This window comes from Mirounga angustirostris, unplaced genomic scaffold (genome assembly GCF_029215605.1).
Source record: "Mirounga angustirostris isolate CCGP_5_RB_7025 unplaced genomic scaffold, mMirAng1.0.hap1 SCAF_4, whole genome shotgun sequence".
In the NCBI taxonomy this organism is placed as follows: Eukaryota; Metazoa; Chordata; class Mammalia; order Carnivora; family Phocidae; genus Mirounga; species Mirounga angustirostris.
The window spans coordinates 182374398-182389338 of NW_026991712.1; the positions used below are offsets into that span (position 1 = coordinate 182374398).

The 14941-nt window shown below is 62.8% G+C and overlaps 1 protein-coding gene across 3 annotated transcripts in view; it reads left to right on the forward strand.

Annotated features, from left to right (window-relative positions):
- CASZ1 (castor zinc finger 1) overlaps window positions 1-14941 on the forward strand; it is a 145981-nt gene that overhangs the window by 125748 nt on the left and 5292 nt on the right. Inside the window, exons 8-21 of one of the 3 annotated variants that reach the window (XM_064589940.1) lie at window positions 208-298; window positions 1009-1173; window positions 2035-2207; window positions 2429-3273; window positions 5549-5684; window positions 5921-5984; window positions 7306-7460; window positions 7564-7686; window positions 8685-9023; window positions 10542-10740; window positions 11551-11722; window positions 13489-13640; window positions 13723-13939; window positions 14613-14903. In XM_064589940.1, the coding sequence (XP_064446010.1) occupies window positions 208-298; window positions 1009-1173; window positions 2035-2207; window positions 2429-3273; window positions 5549-5684; window positions 5921-5984; window positions 7306-7460; window positions 7564-7686; window positions 8685-9023; window positions 10542-10740; window positions 11551-11722; window positions 13489-13640; window positions 13723-13939; window positions 14613-14903 (3122 nt within the window). The remainder of the gene's footprint in view (window positions 1-207; window positions 299-1008; window positions 1174-2034; window positions 2208-2428; window positions 3274-5548; window positions 5685-5920; window positions 5985-7305; window positions 7461-7563; window positions 7687-8684; window positions 9024-10541; window positions 10741-11550; window positions 11723-13488; window positions 13641-13722; window positions 13940-14612; window positions 14904-14941) is intronic. The other 2 variants (XM_064589941.1, XM_045898719.2) reach the window with 2 other exon arrangements.

A 14941-nucleotide genomic window follows, 5' to 3' on the forward strand; every position in this document is an offset into this window, starting at 1 on the left:
TTCTTAGGCCTCTGCCACTTCACCCCTACAGACTACCTCTGCTGCCCCTGCACCCCCACACAGGGCCCTGTGCCCCCTTGAGCCCCAGCAGTGCTTCCCTGAGGTATGGGCACACATTTTTCTCAGCTGCTCAGGCCGCGAGCCTGAGGAGCGTCCTTGCTGGGACTGCTGCCCTGAGAGGCCTGAGCCCCCCGCTCGTCCTTGCAGGTTCTCAGGCAGTCAGCACTGTGGCCACATCCACTGCGCCTACCAGTACCGAGAGCACTACCATTGCCTGGACCCCGAGTGCAACTACCAGGTAGGGCCCGGTGGGCACCAGCCCTGCCCCTGCGTGCCGGCCCAGCGGCAGACGAGCTTCCCGCAAGTGCGCTGGGGGCTCTCAACTCAAGCAGGCAGAGATCCCAGAAAACCAGCAGCCGCAGATAGGCGTCTGATAGGATCCTGAGCCATCTGCATCCCCGGGGTGATAATTGAAGCTCCCATTCACTGGGGGCTTGCCCTGACCCAGGGACCAGGCCAGCAGGCAGAGGTCCCTTATCGGACACTTCCCAGTGTCTTCATGAGGTCAGGTCTCCTGCCCCGTCTAACAGATGATCACACTGAGGCCCAGATAGATTGTCACTTATGGTCAAAACCACCTCTGATACGTGCAGAGCGGGTTGTCCCTCTTGCTCACCAGGGAGCTCGCGCTGGCACAGCCCGTCGGTGGTCCTGGGCAACAGGAGTCGTCACCCATCAGAGCCCCTGCCTGAAGGGCCGGGCCTGCTTCGGCTCCTCTGCTCCTGGGCATGACTGCCGGGAGCCTGGGGGGGGCCAGGGCAGGGTCGGCGTGGGGGGGGGGGCCTCCGGAACCTTTGGAATGGCTCCGTCTCCGGTCCCCTGTGCTGGCCTGGAGGCCACGCGGGCTGCTTCCACCCCAGGCAGGATCACTCCCCGGGACAGCCAAGGGGCCAGTGGTCTGGGCGGGGTAGGGGGGCCGGCCCCGACCCACGCGGCGCTGTCCCGCAGAGGTTCACAAGCAAGCAGGACGTGATCCGTCACTACAACATGCACAAGAAGCGTGACAACTCCCTGCAGCACGGCTTCATGCGCTTCAGCCCGCTGGACGACTGCAGCGTCTACTACCACGGCTGCCACCTCAACGGGAAGAGCACCCACTACCACTGCATGCAGGTGCCCCGCCCGCCCCGGGGGCCAGCGCGGCGGGGGGGCGGGGGGCAGCGCCGGGCGGGCCGGGGGGCTGGCCCCATGGCCATACTTGGTGCGGGTGCAATTCAGGGAGCTGTTTATACAGACCGACATTTTTCAGGCTTTAACACCAAGAGCCGCATTGCAAATGGTTCCTGAGGAGCTTTTTGTTTAATTCTCTGTTTTAATGCCACGCAGAGTCTGGGCTTTTTCAAGGTGTCAGGTCCAGGGGGAGCGACTGGGGGTTGCAAATAGCAGCCGGCGCGCCTCCCCCGGGTATTTGTCAGGGGGTTGTTATGGGCTCCGTGGAACAACCTGGGCCAGGAGGAGAGGGGGGCTCGCTCTCCGGGCCCTGAGATGGTGCAGACACTGGCACGGCCCAGCCTTCAAGAGTGCTCAGATTCCACTGGTTTTTACTCAATATGGCCACGTTGCCTGCCTTGGCCCAGCCCGGGTGGGGTGGGGAGGGCCCTGTGCCAGGAACTGTCCACGAAGTGAGTCCCTGGGCTGAAGGTGACCGCCAGGCCCCCCAGGTCCAGCCCTGCCCACCGCCAGGGGCTTTGGAGGGAGAGCCACTGATGAGGACCCCAGACTCACCTCCTGTGGGACTAGACTGTAACACCTGTGCCGGGAGGCGTCCAGGGGCCCTGAAGACAACCCGGCCCTGAGCACGGGCGAGGCCTGGAGGGCCAGAGGGGTTGTTAGAGGCTCTCCACCGTCCAGGGTGATGTTTACGGGGCCGAAGCCCCCCCTGAGCAGGGAGGTCACTGGCCAGCAGCATGGCTGCTCTGACCTGGGCCCTGGGGTGCCTGGCCTCAGTTGCCCTGACGGCTGTCCTGCCTGCAGGTGGGCTGTAACAAGGTGTATACCAGCACATCAGACGTGATGACCCACGAGAACTTCCACAAGAAGAACACCCAGCTCATCAACGATGGCTTCCAGCGCTTCCGAGCCACCGAGGACTGCGGCACAGCTGACTGCCAGTTCTACGGGCAGAAGACCACCCATTTCCACTGCAGGTAAGCGGGGCGCCAGCCGGGGAGGCTTCCTGGCCGGGGAGAGGGGGGAAGGAGGGACATAGGGATGTGGGCCGTACAGGGGTGGGAGGCTGCCCAGAAACTCCTCCTGGGCTCCCCGCTCCCTGACCCTCCCACCCCGCTCCGGGGCCGCGGCGGGGGCAGCGCAGGACCGCCTCCGGGCCCCCCGGGGCCCTGCAACAGGCTCCCGATGTCCCGCCCAGGCGCCCTGGCTGCACGTTCACCTTCAAGAACAAGTGTGACATCGAGAAGCACAAGAGCTACCACATCAAGGATGACGCGTATGCCAAGGACGGCTTTAAGAAGTTCTACAAGTACGAGGAGTGCAGGTACGAGGGCTGCGTGTACAGCAAGGCCACCAACCACTTCCACTGCATCCGCGCTGGCTGCGGCTTCACCTTCACCTCCACCAGCCAGATGACCTCCCACAAGCGCAAGCACGAGCGCAGGCACGTGCGCTCCTCGGGCGTGCTGGGGCTGCCGGCCTCGCTGCTGGGCGCCAAGGACACAGAGCACGAGGAGTCAAGCAACGACGACCTGGTCGACTTCTCGGCCTTGAGCAGCAAGAACTCCAGCCTGAGCGCCTCCCCGACCAGCCAGCAGTCCTCCGCCTCCCTGGCCGCCGCCGCCGCCGCCACCTCGGAGGCCGTGCCCGGCGCCGCCAAGCCTCCCAACAGCAAGATCTCGGGGCTGCTGTCCCAGGGCCTGCCCGCTTCCATCCCGCTGGCACTGGCCCTCTCCAACTCAGGCCTGCCCACCGCCGCCCCCTACTTCCCCATCCTGCCAGCTCGGAGCGGCGCCTCCCTGCCCGTGGGCGCCCCCGGCCTGCTGGGTGCCATGTCATCAGGGGTGGCAGCCTCAGCAGCTGCTGACACGCCTGCTCTGGCTGCCTCGGGAGCCGGCGACTCTGCCCCGGCGGCTGCCTCCTCCGTCCCGGTGCCCCCCACCTCCATCATGGAAAGGATCTCGGCGAGCAAGGGCCTCATTTCACCCATGATGGCCAGGCTGGCCGCCGCCGCCCTCAAGCCCTCTGCCACCTTTGACCCAGGTGAGCAGGCCGGGCCCTGCCCCAGGAACCCACAGCCTCGGGTTGCGGAGCAGAGGGGGAGTGGGGTGGAGGCTGGCAAAGCGCCTTCCTACTTCTGCACCCACGGCCCCTGCCCGCCCAGCCCCCCATCTTGCCTGGTCTCTTCCTCCTACCGTTTATTTGCTCTTGGGGGCCCCTCGTTCTGGCCTGCCCACCCTCTGCAGGCAGCCCTTGTCCCTCATCTGTGAAGTGGAGGCGGTTAAGCCTTCACATCCTGGGGGCAACTGCTCCTCACCCGCTGCCCTGACTTCTCACCCGACCTCATCCCAAGTCCGGCCCCTGATGAGAGCAGTCCCAGAGCCCCCGCGTTTCCCTAGGGCCCCCCTCTGTGTCACCTGGAGGGGACAGGATTCCGGTGGGGTGGCCAGACTTCAGGGATGCTTGGGATTCACACCTGGCCAGCCCCTCAAGGCCAAGGACATCCTTCCAGTCTCTCCCCCTCAATCAGTGCCATCTGGTAGAACTTTCTGCGACCACGGAAACGTTCTGTTCTGCGCTGTCCAGTATGGCAGCCGCTAGTCACAGGTGCCTGTTGAGCGCTTGAAATTGGCCATGTGACCAGGGAACTGGATTTCTATTGGAATTACTTTAACCGAGTCACACCTGGCCAGCTGCTGCCATGTTGGACAACGCAGCTGGAGCCTCCTGCTTACACCTCCGCCCTCCCTCTGGCTCGCCAAGGGGCGCAGTTCTCCTCTCTCAGGTTTTCTACTCTTTTTAAATGTCTTCTGTGTCTCTGGAGCTCTTCGGCTTTTCTGTTTACCTGGCTCCTCTCGCCTGTCCCCTGTGACAAAAGTCAGCTGTCACTTCATCCACTCATTCAACAACCGCTGTGCTTGCTAAGGGCCGGGCACCTGGCCGGTGCTGGGGACACACAGGGAGGCAGAGTCCTGCCTTGTGGAGCTGAAGGACCAGTGCGGATAGTCTGCTCCCGGCACACAGCTAAGAGGGGGCCAAGTCTGGTGGACCTCGGTGGTCCGACTCCTGAGCCCGAGCGCCCTGCTCCTCTGTGAGGTCATCTCGAGACCAGCCAAGCCCTAAGGTCCCTGCGGCCTAGCCCAGGGATCTGCCCAGACCTCCCGGAGGGCCTGCCCATATCCTGGGGGACCTTGGGCAAGTGACCTTGGGGAGCTACCGGCATGTGGACGCTGAGTTCCAAAAACTCGGCTGTCCCCAGTGGGACACTCCTGTCAGCTGGAAGTGGCAAGACCCACCTTCCATTCCAGGCGTGGGAGGGACAGCAGGACTGCCCCAGGGGCTATGCCTCTCTGGCCAGCCGTTTCAGGGCCACGTGGGGCTCCGTGGCCAGACTGGCAACTTCTTCCTTTTCATTAGAAAAATCTCCTTCCCCCAAAAGAAAGGGCAAGGAAGGGGAGGGGGCCCATTTTCCTTTATTTTTTAATAAAATGCCACTTGCTGCCTGTGAAGCAGGCCTCTGTCGGCCACAGCGCCTTGGGGCAGAGCAGTATTTCAGCCACTTGGGGATTGTGGAGAAGGGCTCGGTGGACACACTCCTGTCAGCAGCTGCTTCTGCCCCTGCTCTGCTCGGCCTCCCCGGTCCTCTGCCCGCCCAGCTCCGGCCTTTCCCCCAGTGGCGGCACCCCACCAGCTCCCACCTAGCCCCGGTCCAGCCCAGCCCGGCCCGAGTGGGCCTCCTATCCCTGCCCTGGACAGCTTGACGGGCGAGGTCACATAGTTTGAACCGCTCTGATTGGCTGTCAGCTTCCATAGCCCTGACACAGCAGATGCCCCTCCTAGGCATGCTCAGTGGAAGGCAGGGCCGTCGCCCCGGCAACAGTGGGCCGGGGACCTGCGGAGGGGGCGCAGCTCCCAGTCTAGATCTGCCACTTTCCCTCAGCATTAACAGAGTCTTTAATAAAAGCCTAAGCGGCAGCCCCACAAATTGACTGTGACAGTCGGTGGAGAAAATGAAGGGCCCCCACCCCCGTGCCAGCCCCCTCCCCAGCCTCCCGCCCTTCTCCTCCAGGAGGCCCTGAGCCAGGACAACTTTGACATAATTTTGCAATAATTATCACTTGAAGAATTGCCACACAGGGGTAAGCGTCACAAGCGATCATGTCAATGGGGAGAATCGCTGACCAGCAGCCAGGGCTCCCCCAGGGCCCCAGCCCACCCAGCCCACTGCCCTCCCTGCTGGGCGGTGAGGGGGTTCCGGTTTGTGCCCAGAGGAAGCCCTCAGCCCCTCTAACACCATCTTCCCTCCCCTCCCCTGTAGGAAGCGGGCAGCAGGCCGCCCCCGCCAGGTTCCCCACAACCCCAGTGAAGCAGGAGCCCGGTGAGGACACTGGCACCCCGGTTCCCCACGAGGTCTCCCAGGACCGCAGTTTAGACCTGACTGTGAAGGAGCCCAGGTGAGGCGAGGCTGGGGCCTTCCAGTTCTGCTCCATGGCAGGAGGCTCTGGGCCAGCACTCCTGGAGGCACACCGCACAGAGGCCAGGAGACGACCCCTCCTAGCGGGGGTCGTCGTCCTGCCCAGGCAGATGTCGTAGGCGGGGCCGGGGCCCGAGGGATGGGCTGGGAAGGGTGAGTATTTGGGCTCAGTCCCACGTACATCCAAGCTAAAGCCCCTTGGTTTGTGTGTTCCAGCAATGAATCAAATGGCCACGCAGTCCCGGCAAATTCATCTCTTTTATCCTCGCTTATGAATAAGGTAGGAACCATCCATCACACGCCTCCCATTCCCCCACCCAGAGAAATTAAAGCTATGCTGGGGGGTGGGGGGGATGTGTTTGTTTTTTAATGTTTTGCCTCTAATAAGATGAGTTTGTACCATTTAAATTTTGAGGCCATTTTTCATCGGATATAATTTCAGAGCCCCTGCTTACAAATTAATTTAATGAACTGGCTGAAGAAATATATTCCAGCCTCTGACACCCTTTTTTTCCCTTCAGATGGAGGACTCCAAAAGCTTTTCCAGAGCCCTCTAACTTCTTCCGCTCTCAGTTATTAATTTTATTTATTTATTTTATATATATTTTTTGTTTGTTTAAAAAGGGGTGGGGGAGGGGCCCTAAAGTGGGAGCAAAGCATCAATTTCCACTTTTCGGGTTGAGTAATGGTCTCGGACGCCTTCCACAGAGGTCGCTCCAGAATATTTATTTTAAATAATGCAGGGTCTTTGTAAATTATACATCATCTCAAATATATTTTCCCCCTTCACATGATAAATTTGACTACAGCAAGATTAATTTGGTTACCGCACACAAGTGACTGCTGAGGGAGCTGGGCCCCGGCCGGACCTCACGGGTGGAGGTCCCGGCTGGGCCCTTGGTGGGGAAGGAGCCCCCTGCCGCCCTCTGCCCTCCGCCACAGGCCCCGTGCCCTCCACCTTCCCTCCCTCCCTCCTAGCTCTCTTGCTCTCCTTTTCCCTTCTCGGGTCACTGCCCCCTGCATCCCCTCGTTCCTTCCTGTCAGGGCCCCATGCCCCATGTGGGTCGAGCCTTTACACGGGCTCCCCCTCCCCACTCCCCCTCCGGGGCCCAGCAGCAGTGAGCCATCTTGATCTCACCCCATGAGCCTCCCTCCCTCCCTCTCTGCTCCTCCTTTGTGTGCCTTCTCTTGTTCTCAAGGAATTCATAGGGGTTCCCCCCCCTCCTCCTCCTGCACTTCTTTTGAAAACCTGGCAGGAAAATAACCAGGGAGCCACGAAGTCTGGGAAAAGCTAGGCTGGAGCATGTGCCCAGAGTCTCGGCCTTAGCTTGAGTGATGGATCTTAGCACCACAGGGCTTGTGTGGAGGAGCCCTGGCATCTCCACGGGGCCAGGGTAGTGCTGCACGTTGCCTGGGGCAGCATCCGTTCAGAGAGGGCTCGGCTATGGACAGAGCCTCGTGGGGCCAGGCCTCCTCTCCTCTCAGTGGCTCCGGTCTGTTGCGAGAGGCCCGAGGGGCCCAGAGCTGCTGCTGCTCCCAGGGTGGCCACGTTTGTGTCTTGAGGTCCCCAGCCTCAAGCATGGCCCCTGTGCTCTTCGCAGATGTCTCAGGGCAACCCCAACCTCGGCAGCCTGTTGAACATCAAGACGGAAGCAGAGGGCAGCGCCGCCATGGAGTCCTCGCCCTTCTTGGGCAAGGCTGTGAAGGCACTGGTTCAGGAGAAGCTGTCCGAGCCCTGGAAGGTGTACCTTCGAAGGTGAGGGGCTTCCTGGCAGAGCAAAAGAGCAGGGAGGGCCACGCCCACCCGTCGTGGTGGCCAGTGCCCCAGGGTCTCCTCTGACCACCGGTTCCTCTGCCAGGTTTGGCACCAAGGACTTCTGTGATGCCCAGTGTGACTTCCTTCACAAGGCCCACTTCCACTGTGTGGTGGAGGAGTGCGGCGCGCTTTTCAGCACCCTGGACGGGGCCATCAAGCACGCCAAGTGAGTGGGGGTCCCCGCGGCCCATGGCAACCTAGCCTCATTCATCCCAGCCGGGCTCAGGCTCTGGGCTGGGTGGGCCCAGGGGCTGCGCGGGCCTCTAGCTGCTTTCCAAGCAGGGACCCGTGTGCAGCTCCCACCAGACCTCAGAAGCTGAGCTGGCTTCTTAGAAGGTACTGCCTGAAAAAAAGGCAGGCTTCCCCGCCCTTCCACCTGCTCAGCTCCCAGCAGGATCTTCTGAGCCCATCCAGGCCCCACATAGAGACCCGGAGCAGGGTCTGCTTCTGCCCACCCCCACCCCCCACCCCCGCACCCCGCCCCCTGCAGCCGGCAGCCTGACCGCACATGTTCCCTGCAGAGTTAGCCGGAGAGACCCCTCTCTGACCCAGGTAGGGACCCTAGGTGAAGACCTTTCCTAGCCACAGTATTGTAGACGAGTAGATTCTCTTTGACCTAAAAATAAGGAAATTAATTTGTAAACCCATTGAGCTGAAAAGCAGCAGGCCCGCCTAGCATAATTGAACCCAGAACTTGCCGACATTTAAAACAGACCGAGGCTCCTGGGCCCTCACTCAGGCTCTGCTTACGGCTTAGGCAGCCCAGCTGCTAGTCTGAAGAAGAGCCAACTTCGAAGGCTGAGACCCGCCTTTAATTCTCAGAGCAGATTCTGGAAGCACGGACTTCGTGCGCCAGGGCCTGCTGTCCCTGTCCCCCCCTGCTCTGTGTAGGGAGGAGCTAGGGACAGCCACAGCAGGAAGGTCACAGGTAGGAAGGTAGTTAGGGCCGAGCTAGGAGCCCAAGTTGAGGACCAGAGGATACGGCCGTTTGTTGTCAGTCTTTCTTTCCTGGTAGGGTCATGCCTAGGACTGGGGACTGCGGGGGGAGGGAGGGGAGGGGGACACTGGGCCCCTAGGCTAGTGATGGGGTCAGACCCCGGGAAAGGCTACCTGCTTCGGGCCCTCGTCATTCCCCACCTGAGACGTGGCTTCTGCCTGTTGCAGCTTCCACTTCCGGACGGAGGGAGGAGCAGTGAAGGGAAACGCAGAGGCCTCCTTCCCCGCCTCGGCTGCGGAGACCAAACCTGCCTTGGCCCCCTCGTCCCCTCCAGCGCCTCCTGTCACCACAGCCACGGTTTCCTCTCTGGAAGGTCCCACTCCCAGCCCGGCCGCCGTGCCCTCCACCCCCACGCTGCTCGCCTGGAAGCAGCTCGCTTCCACCATACCCCAGATGCCTCAGATTCCAGCGTCAGTGCCTCACCTGCCCACTTCACCCTTGGCAACGACTTCTCTAGAAAACGCCAAGCCCCAGGTCAAACCCGGATTCCTGCAGTTCCAGGAGAAGTGAGTCCCTCGATGAGCCGGGAGTTCCGTGTCCCCCGTGTGTCTCGGGAGTAGGTGCTAGTAAGGGGAGCCGCGGAGGCCCTGCTCCTCACCCTGCACTTAGCCCTGGCTGTCCCCAGCCTCTCTGGGACACCGTCATTGGGTGATGGCCTTCTAGCCAAAGATGCTGCTTCTCTGGCCTCCCTGCCTGTTCCCAGAGCGGCCAGATGGGTGGGGGGGGTGGGATGGCCGCTGTTCCCGAGGGGCAGTGGTGACACAGTGAGGACCCGCTTGGGTGGACTGGGAGTGGTGGGCTGCATCTCGCCCTGGGCCTCCTTGTGGGTCTCTGTGGCTCGCACCCACGGCCAAGCCTCTGCGGAACAAGCGAAGTCATGGGTGGGGGGCGAGGGGGCTAGGCGCCACCCCACCCAGGCCCGTGCCCATCTGCACAATGGCCTGAGCTCTCAGGGGTGGAAGGGCCCTTCCCCACTGGATGGTGGTGGCGCCTTGTGGCGAGAACGGTGACTCTGTATCGTTATGTGTGCGGCTTCCTGTTCTCAATAAAAGTAATAAATTGGATGTGAACACACACCGCCTGAGCGGCAGCTGTCCTCCCTCTCTGAGCACCTGGGGCTGGGCCTACGGCATGGAGGGGGACCTGCGCTCCTCCCGTCCCTCCCCGGGTTTCCTCCAGTCCCCCTCGCCCTCAGCAGCAGCCCTCTTAGTTTCCCCAGCGCGGTCGGTTTCCCACCCCACGGCGGCCATAGGGGTGGCCATGGGGGCGGCCAGGGCTGAAGGCTGGGGCACATCATCCTTCGCACCTGTCTGCCGCCCAGGGGGGCAGGCCGTGGGGCGGGGCTACTGCTCCCTGGGCAGGCCGGCATGAAGCGGGGGGGCTCAGCCCAGCACCCCTCCGCCCCCCAAGCTCCACCACTCAGCTGGCCTGTGAGGTTCTCTGAGTGGGCGGGAGCCCCACGCCCTGGGCCGACCCTGGGGGCCCCCAGCAGCCGTGCACCTCGGCAGCACATGACAGCAGGCACGCATCCCCACTGGTCGAGGCCCCGTGGTAGCGGAGCTTCCTGGTAGGGCTGCCCACCCATCTGCACCCTGTCAGTCAGCCACACCCAGGGCAGTGCCCGTGCCAGGCCTGCCAGGCCCTCACTGGCCCCCCGCCAGGGCTGGCAGCGCCATCTCTCAGTTTCACATCCAAGAGGTTACTGCAGCCGTCCTTATCTATAATCCTGAGGTGTGGCCATGGAAACTACGTGTCCCAGCATGCAATGCTCTGGGCAGCCTTCACACTGCAATCCTTCCTGCACCATCCGAGCTCCAAAAAGAAGGCAGGAATGCATGCTGGGATCTGTAGTCTCCTCTGGCCAAAGCCACTTGAGGTGCGGGAGGAGGGCAGCCCAGGGGCCAGTCCTCTGGGCTGCACCCCAGGGGATGAGGGAGCAGAACCCCAACACGACAAATGTCAGGATGTCCGTGGGGAGGGCCCTGGGAATGCCAATGACCTTCTGGGCTGTGGTTTCATTCCAGCGATCCTTGCCTCGCAACGGACTGCAAGTATGCCAGCAAGTTCCACTTCCACTGTCTCTTTGGGAACTGCAAGTACGTCTGCAAAACCTCAGGCAAGGCTGAGTCACACTGCCTGGACCACATCAACCCCAACAACAACCTGGTGAACGTGCGAGACCAGTTTGCGTACTACTCACTTCAGTGTCTCTGTCCCAACCAGGTCAGCACGGGGAGGGGGCGGGGGCAGGGCCGGGGGGTAGGGGTCAGCACAGGGTGGAGGGGCAGGGCCTAGGGGGTGGGGGTCAGCACAGGGCTGGGGGGCAGGGCCCGGGGGGTAGGGGTCAGCACGGGGCGGGGGGCAGGGCCCGGGACCAGCTCCTCCTGGCAGGGATTCCGTTTCTCACACCCATTTTGAATTGGCCTCCTCCCGTCCCTGGAAAGGGCACTGTCGGCCCCTGGAGGCCCCTGGGCAGGGGTCCAGACTGGGGCTCCGTTGGTGAGGTCTGTCATGTCAACCCGGCCCTCAGTGGGGATGTCATGCTGGACAGCTGCTCTACACTTGGCATCATTCTGCCGGTCCTGGAACTGGGCTCCCTTTCCCCACACGCCGAGAATTTTACAATTCTAGGCCCACTGGGCAGTTAGAGATTCAACTGTCCATGCCCCAGACAGGAAGGGCAGATCAAGTTCACCTTAATAAAGGCCTACCCCGAGACTGGTAGGGGCTGTTTGGTAGAGTGCCTTGAGAAGGAGTCTGATCCCAGAGCTGGGCGATGCAGGGAAGAGTGCAGGGATAGATTAGTGATGTCTGCTCTGGGTGTGGGATCGGAGGCAGTTGGCACGATCACCAGGCTGGATGTTTCAGTCAAATGACAAAAGGGACAATACTGCTTTTGCACACGTGAAAGGCCTGTATCCGATTCCTGATTCTGAGCACGGAGGAGGGCCTGCCATGGCCCAGACGCGGGGGCCAGGTGGGAGCTCACAGAAGCTGTCCGCCTGTTCCTGACCCCCTTGCCCCTCCCTGCAGCACTGCGAGTTCCGGATGCGTGGACACTACCACTGCCTCCGGACTGGCTGCTACTTTGTGACCAACATCACCACCAAGTTGCCATGGCACATAAAGAAGCACGAGAAGGCCGAGCGGCGGGCGGCCAACGGGTTCAAGTACTTCACCAAGCGCGAGGAGTGTGGCAGGCTAGGTACTAGCGGCCGGGGCTGGGGGTGGCGGCTTGCGGCAAGGGGCAGGGGTGCAGCCTTGGCCCCCTCTCCCGGTACCCCCCTCTTGTCCCTGCCTCTCAGGCTCCACAGTTCTTTAAAAACGTCCCAGATCTCACAGGCTAGGAATTGCCACGGGGCAACCCTGTCCGACACAAAGAGCCCAGGAAGAGGGGCGAGGGGGACTCAGAGCACTCCAGCCACCACCCTCCCCCCAAGGAAAACGCCCCATGGGCAGAGTCAGGCCCTGACCCCGGAGCTCTTTCCTTTTCCCTCGAGGCCGTGCCGGTAACGTAGGAGCTCCTGAAGTGGCCTGCCCTGGGGTTGCTTTCCAGGGCTTGCACTACAAGGGCTTTGTCCAGAACGGACCCTGCTCCGTCTGCTCGTGTGTTCGTGCAGCAGATGCGTATTGAGGGACGGCTGCGTGCGGAGCATACTGTTGCAGGAGGTGGCGGGTGGGGGGTGGTGGCAGTAAGGCTTTGGGGCGTCTGCTCTGGCCAGCGCCGTGCTTAGTGGCAGGGATCTGGTGGGACAAGCAGGGACACTGTGGGTCAGCCCAGAGCATCTGCGACCTGGGCGACCCAGAAGGAGGAGGCCACACGTGTCCTGAGCTTCGCAGCAGATGCCAGGGAGCGGAGTCTGCTGTGAGAGCTGGGGCCTCGGCTGGGAAGCCGTCCACAGCCCCCGACCCGGGGCCCCCCGAGTCACTCCCTGGCCCCAGCTTGCCCTGGGGATGCCTTTTGGGGACGGGGCTCTGGGATGAGCGGGCACAGGGCAGAGCCCACCCATGTGCCTCACGATGGAGCCACATGTTCTTGGGCCTACAGATGTGGGGCAGGAATCTGCCAGGAACAAACTGGAAACTGGAAGGCAGGTGGCCGCGAGGCAGGCGGGCCAGACATCTGGGCTGCAGGCCGGGCCTGCTGGGATTCGGTGGCTGGAGCAGCAGGGCCTTGGGGGACCAGAGGTGGGGCAGCTGCATCTGCACTGGCCCTTCCAGAGGGGAAGGGGGAGCTACGCAGGGCAACTGCCAGGAAAGGGCAAGAAACAAACCTTTCTTTCAAGTATTAATTCGAAAAGAATTCACGGCCTGGGAGAGGGTTGGTAACTGGCAACAGAGGTCAACATTCAGTGGCCCGTGCCGTCCTCAGGCTCAGCTTACGGGTGTCGGGGTGCTCCGTAGCTGTCCGTATTTACTCAGCTTCGGGGGTTTTGGGTGGTAGTTGGGGCCAAACAAAGCTGGGGGATGACATAAGACACCTGGCCAGCCCCGGTGCCATGGCAACGGGCAGGCCTTCACCTGCCCTGCGCTGACACTGTTTCAGCCCTGCCCGCGCGCTGTTTGTTCTCAGCCCAGAGCCAAGCGGAGGTGGGGTGGGGGCAGGGCAGAGGCCTAAACAGGTCCGGGGAGAGGCTCCCGGGCTCCCCAGAGGAGACGTGAAGACACATCTTGCTTGCTGGGAGGGGGCTGACCTGGCGGACGGGTCATGAGGGTCTCTCGCCTGGAGCCCCGGGATCTCTCCGTTGGGGGGACAGGGGATGGGGGGCCCAGCCTGCCACATCACATGCCCTCCTGCCACCTGGGGCTGGGGTGGAGTGCAAGGCCTCCTCAGAGGAATGCCCCTGCGGGTCGGGGGGGCACGTGCCCTCTCCCTGGACACCAGTGCCCAGAAGGCCACCGACACGCAGCAGGTGCGGCGAGCGTTGGGCGGCGCGGGGCGCTCACGGCCGGGCGGGGCTGTGTCCGCAGGCTGCAAGTACAACCAGGTGAACAGCCACTTCCACTGCATCCGGGAGGGCTGCCAGTTCTCCTTCCTCCTCAAGCACCAGATGACCTCCCACGCCCGGAAGCACATGCGGAGGATGCTGGGGAAGAACTTCGATCGCGTGCCTCCCTCCCAGGTGAGAGCCCCCAGCCGGCCGCCGCCCCCTCCTCCGCCTGGGGTGGCGACAGGGCATCACCCTGTCCTGCTCTTGCTTCCAGGTGGGGGGCCCGTGCCGCCCTGAAGGCAGCAAGGCCCCCAGCCCAGCTTCCTCAGGGGCCCCCGCTTCCTTTCAGGGCCCCCCGAGCCTGATGGACACGGAGACAGATGAGTACATGGACTACATGGGCTGCAGCCCGGGCGCCGTGTCCTCCGAGTCGTCCACCATGGACCGAAGCTGCTCCAGCACCCCCGTGGGCAACGAGAGCACGGCGGCAGGTGAGTGCGTGGCCGGGGAGCTGGGACGGCGCCAGTTGCGGGCCAGGAAGAGACCTTGGGCGCCCGGAGACTTCCAGCCTGGGCCAGGCCCCTCCTCCCAAGGCCCAAGGCACTGCTGGGTCGGTCTTAGGACTGGAAGGTCATGGTCAAGTGGCCTCAAAGCGGGGACAGAGCCAGCCTCTGGGTGCGGCAGAGCCTGCGGGTCTGTGGGACGTGGGTCATGGAGGCCACCGCCTGCCAGCACTCAGCCCTTGGCTTTGGTTTCCAGGAGAGGACCCCAGGCTTGTCCTCTCTGAGCACTAACCGAATAGAGCAGCAGAGCCCCGCCCCCCGCCAGGAGGGCAGGTAGGCCGGGGCCCAGGCACCCGGCCCAGCACCCCCAGCGGCCGTCGTCCCAGACCAGGCTCCCGCCCACGCTGGGCTCGGCCGCAGGCCCTCCCCGAGCCCACCGTGACCTCCCCCTGCACAGCCTGCCCCTCCCGTTCTCTCCTCCCCCTGCCACCTCCTTCCCCACTCTGTCGTGGCGCCTCTCTGCTCCTCATCTGTCCACATGTTTTCATATCATACTTGCTTCTGCCATTGGGTTTCTCATTTGGGTTCTTTTTTGTTTGTTTTTTCTTTGTTTTGGTTTCCTTTTTTTTTTTCTCCCCCTGCGTTTCTCCACCCTCTCCAGGCTGCTCGGCTCCTCCTCCTCCTCCTCCTGCCGCCGCTGGTGACCAGGCTGCCCGCGTGGCTCCGCAGCCCCCACTGACCCCATCCTTCTCAGCGGCCGTGCTGCGGGCGCCCCTCCCCTCCCTCCCATGCCTCTTTTCTCCGCCCTGTGTCTCATACTCTCTGCTCAGTGCCACTCTCGGAGCCCCCCGGGGCCTGGGCCGCCCTGTCAGCAGCCCACCCCGCTTCCCGCCCACCACTGCGACTCCAAGTCCAGTACAAGGCGACGCCCCCCTAGTTCAGGACGCCGCAGGTAACTCGCACACGACTTCCTGCCAGTGTTTGTCACCC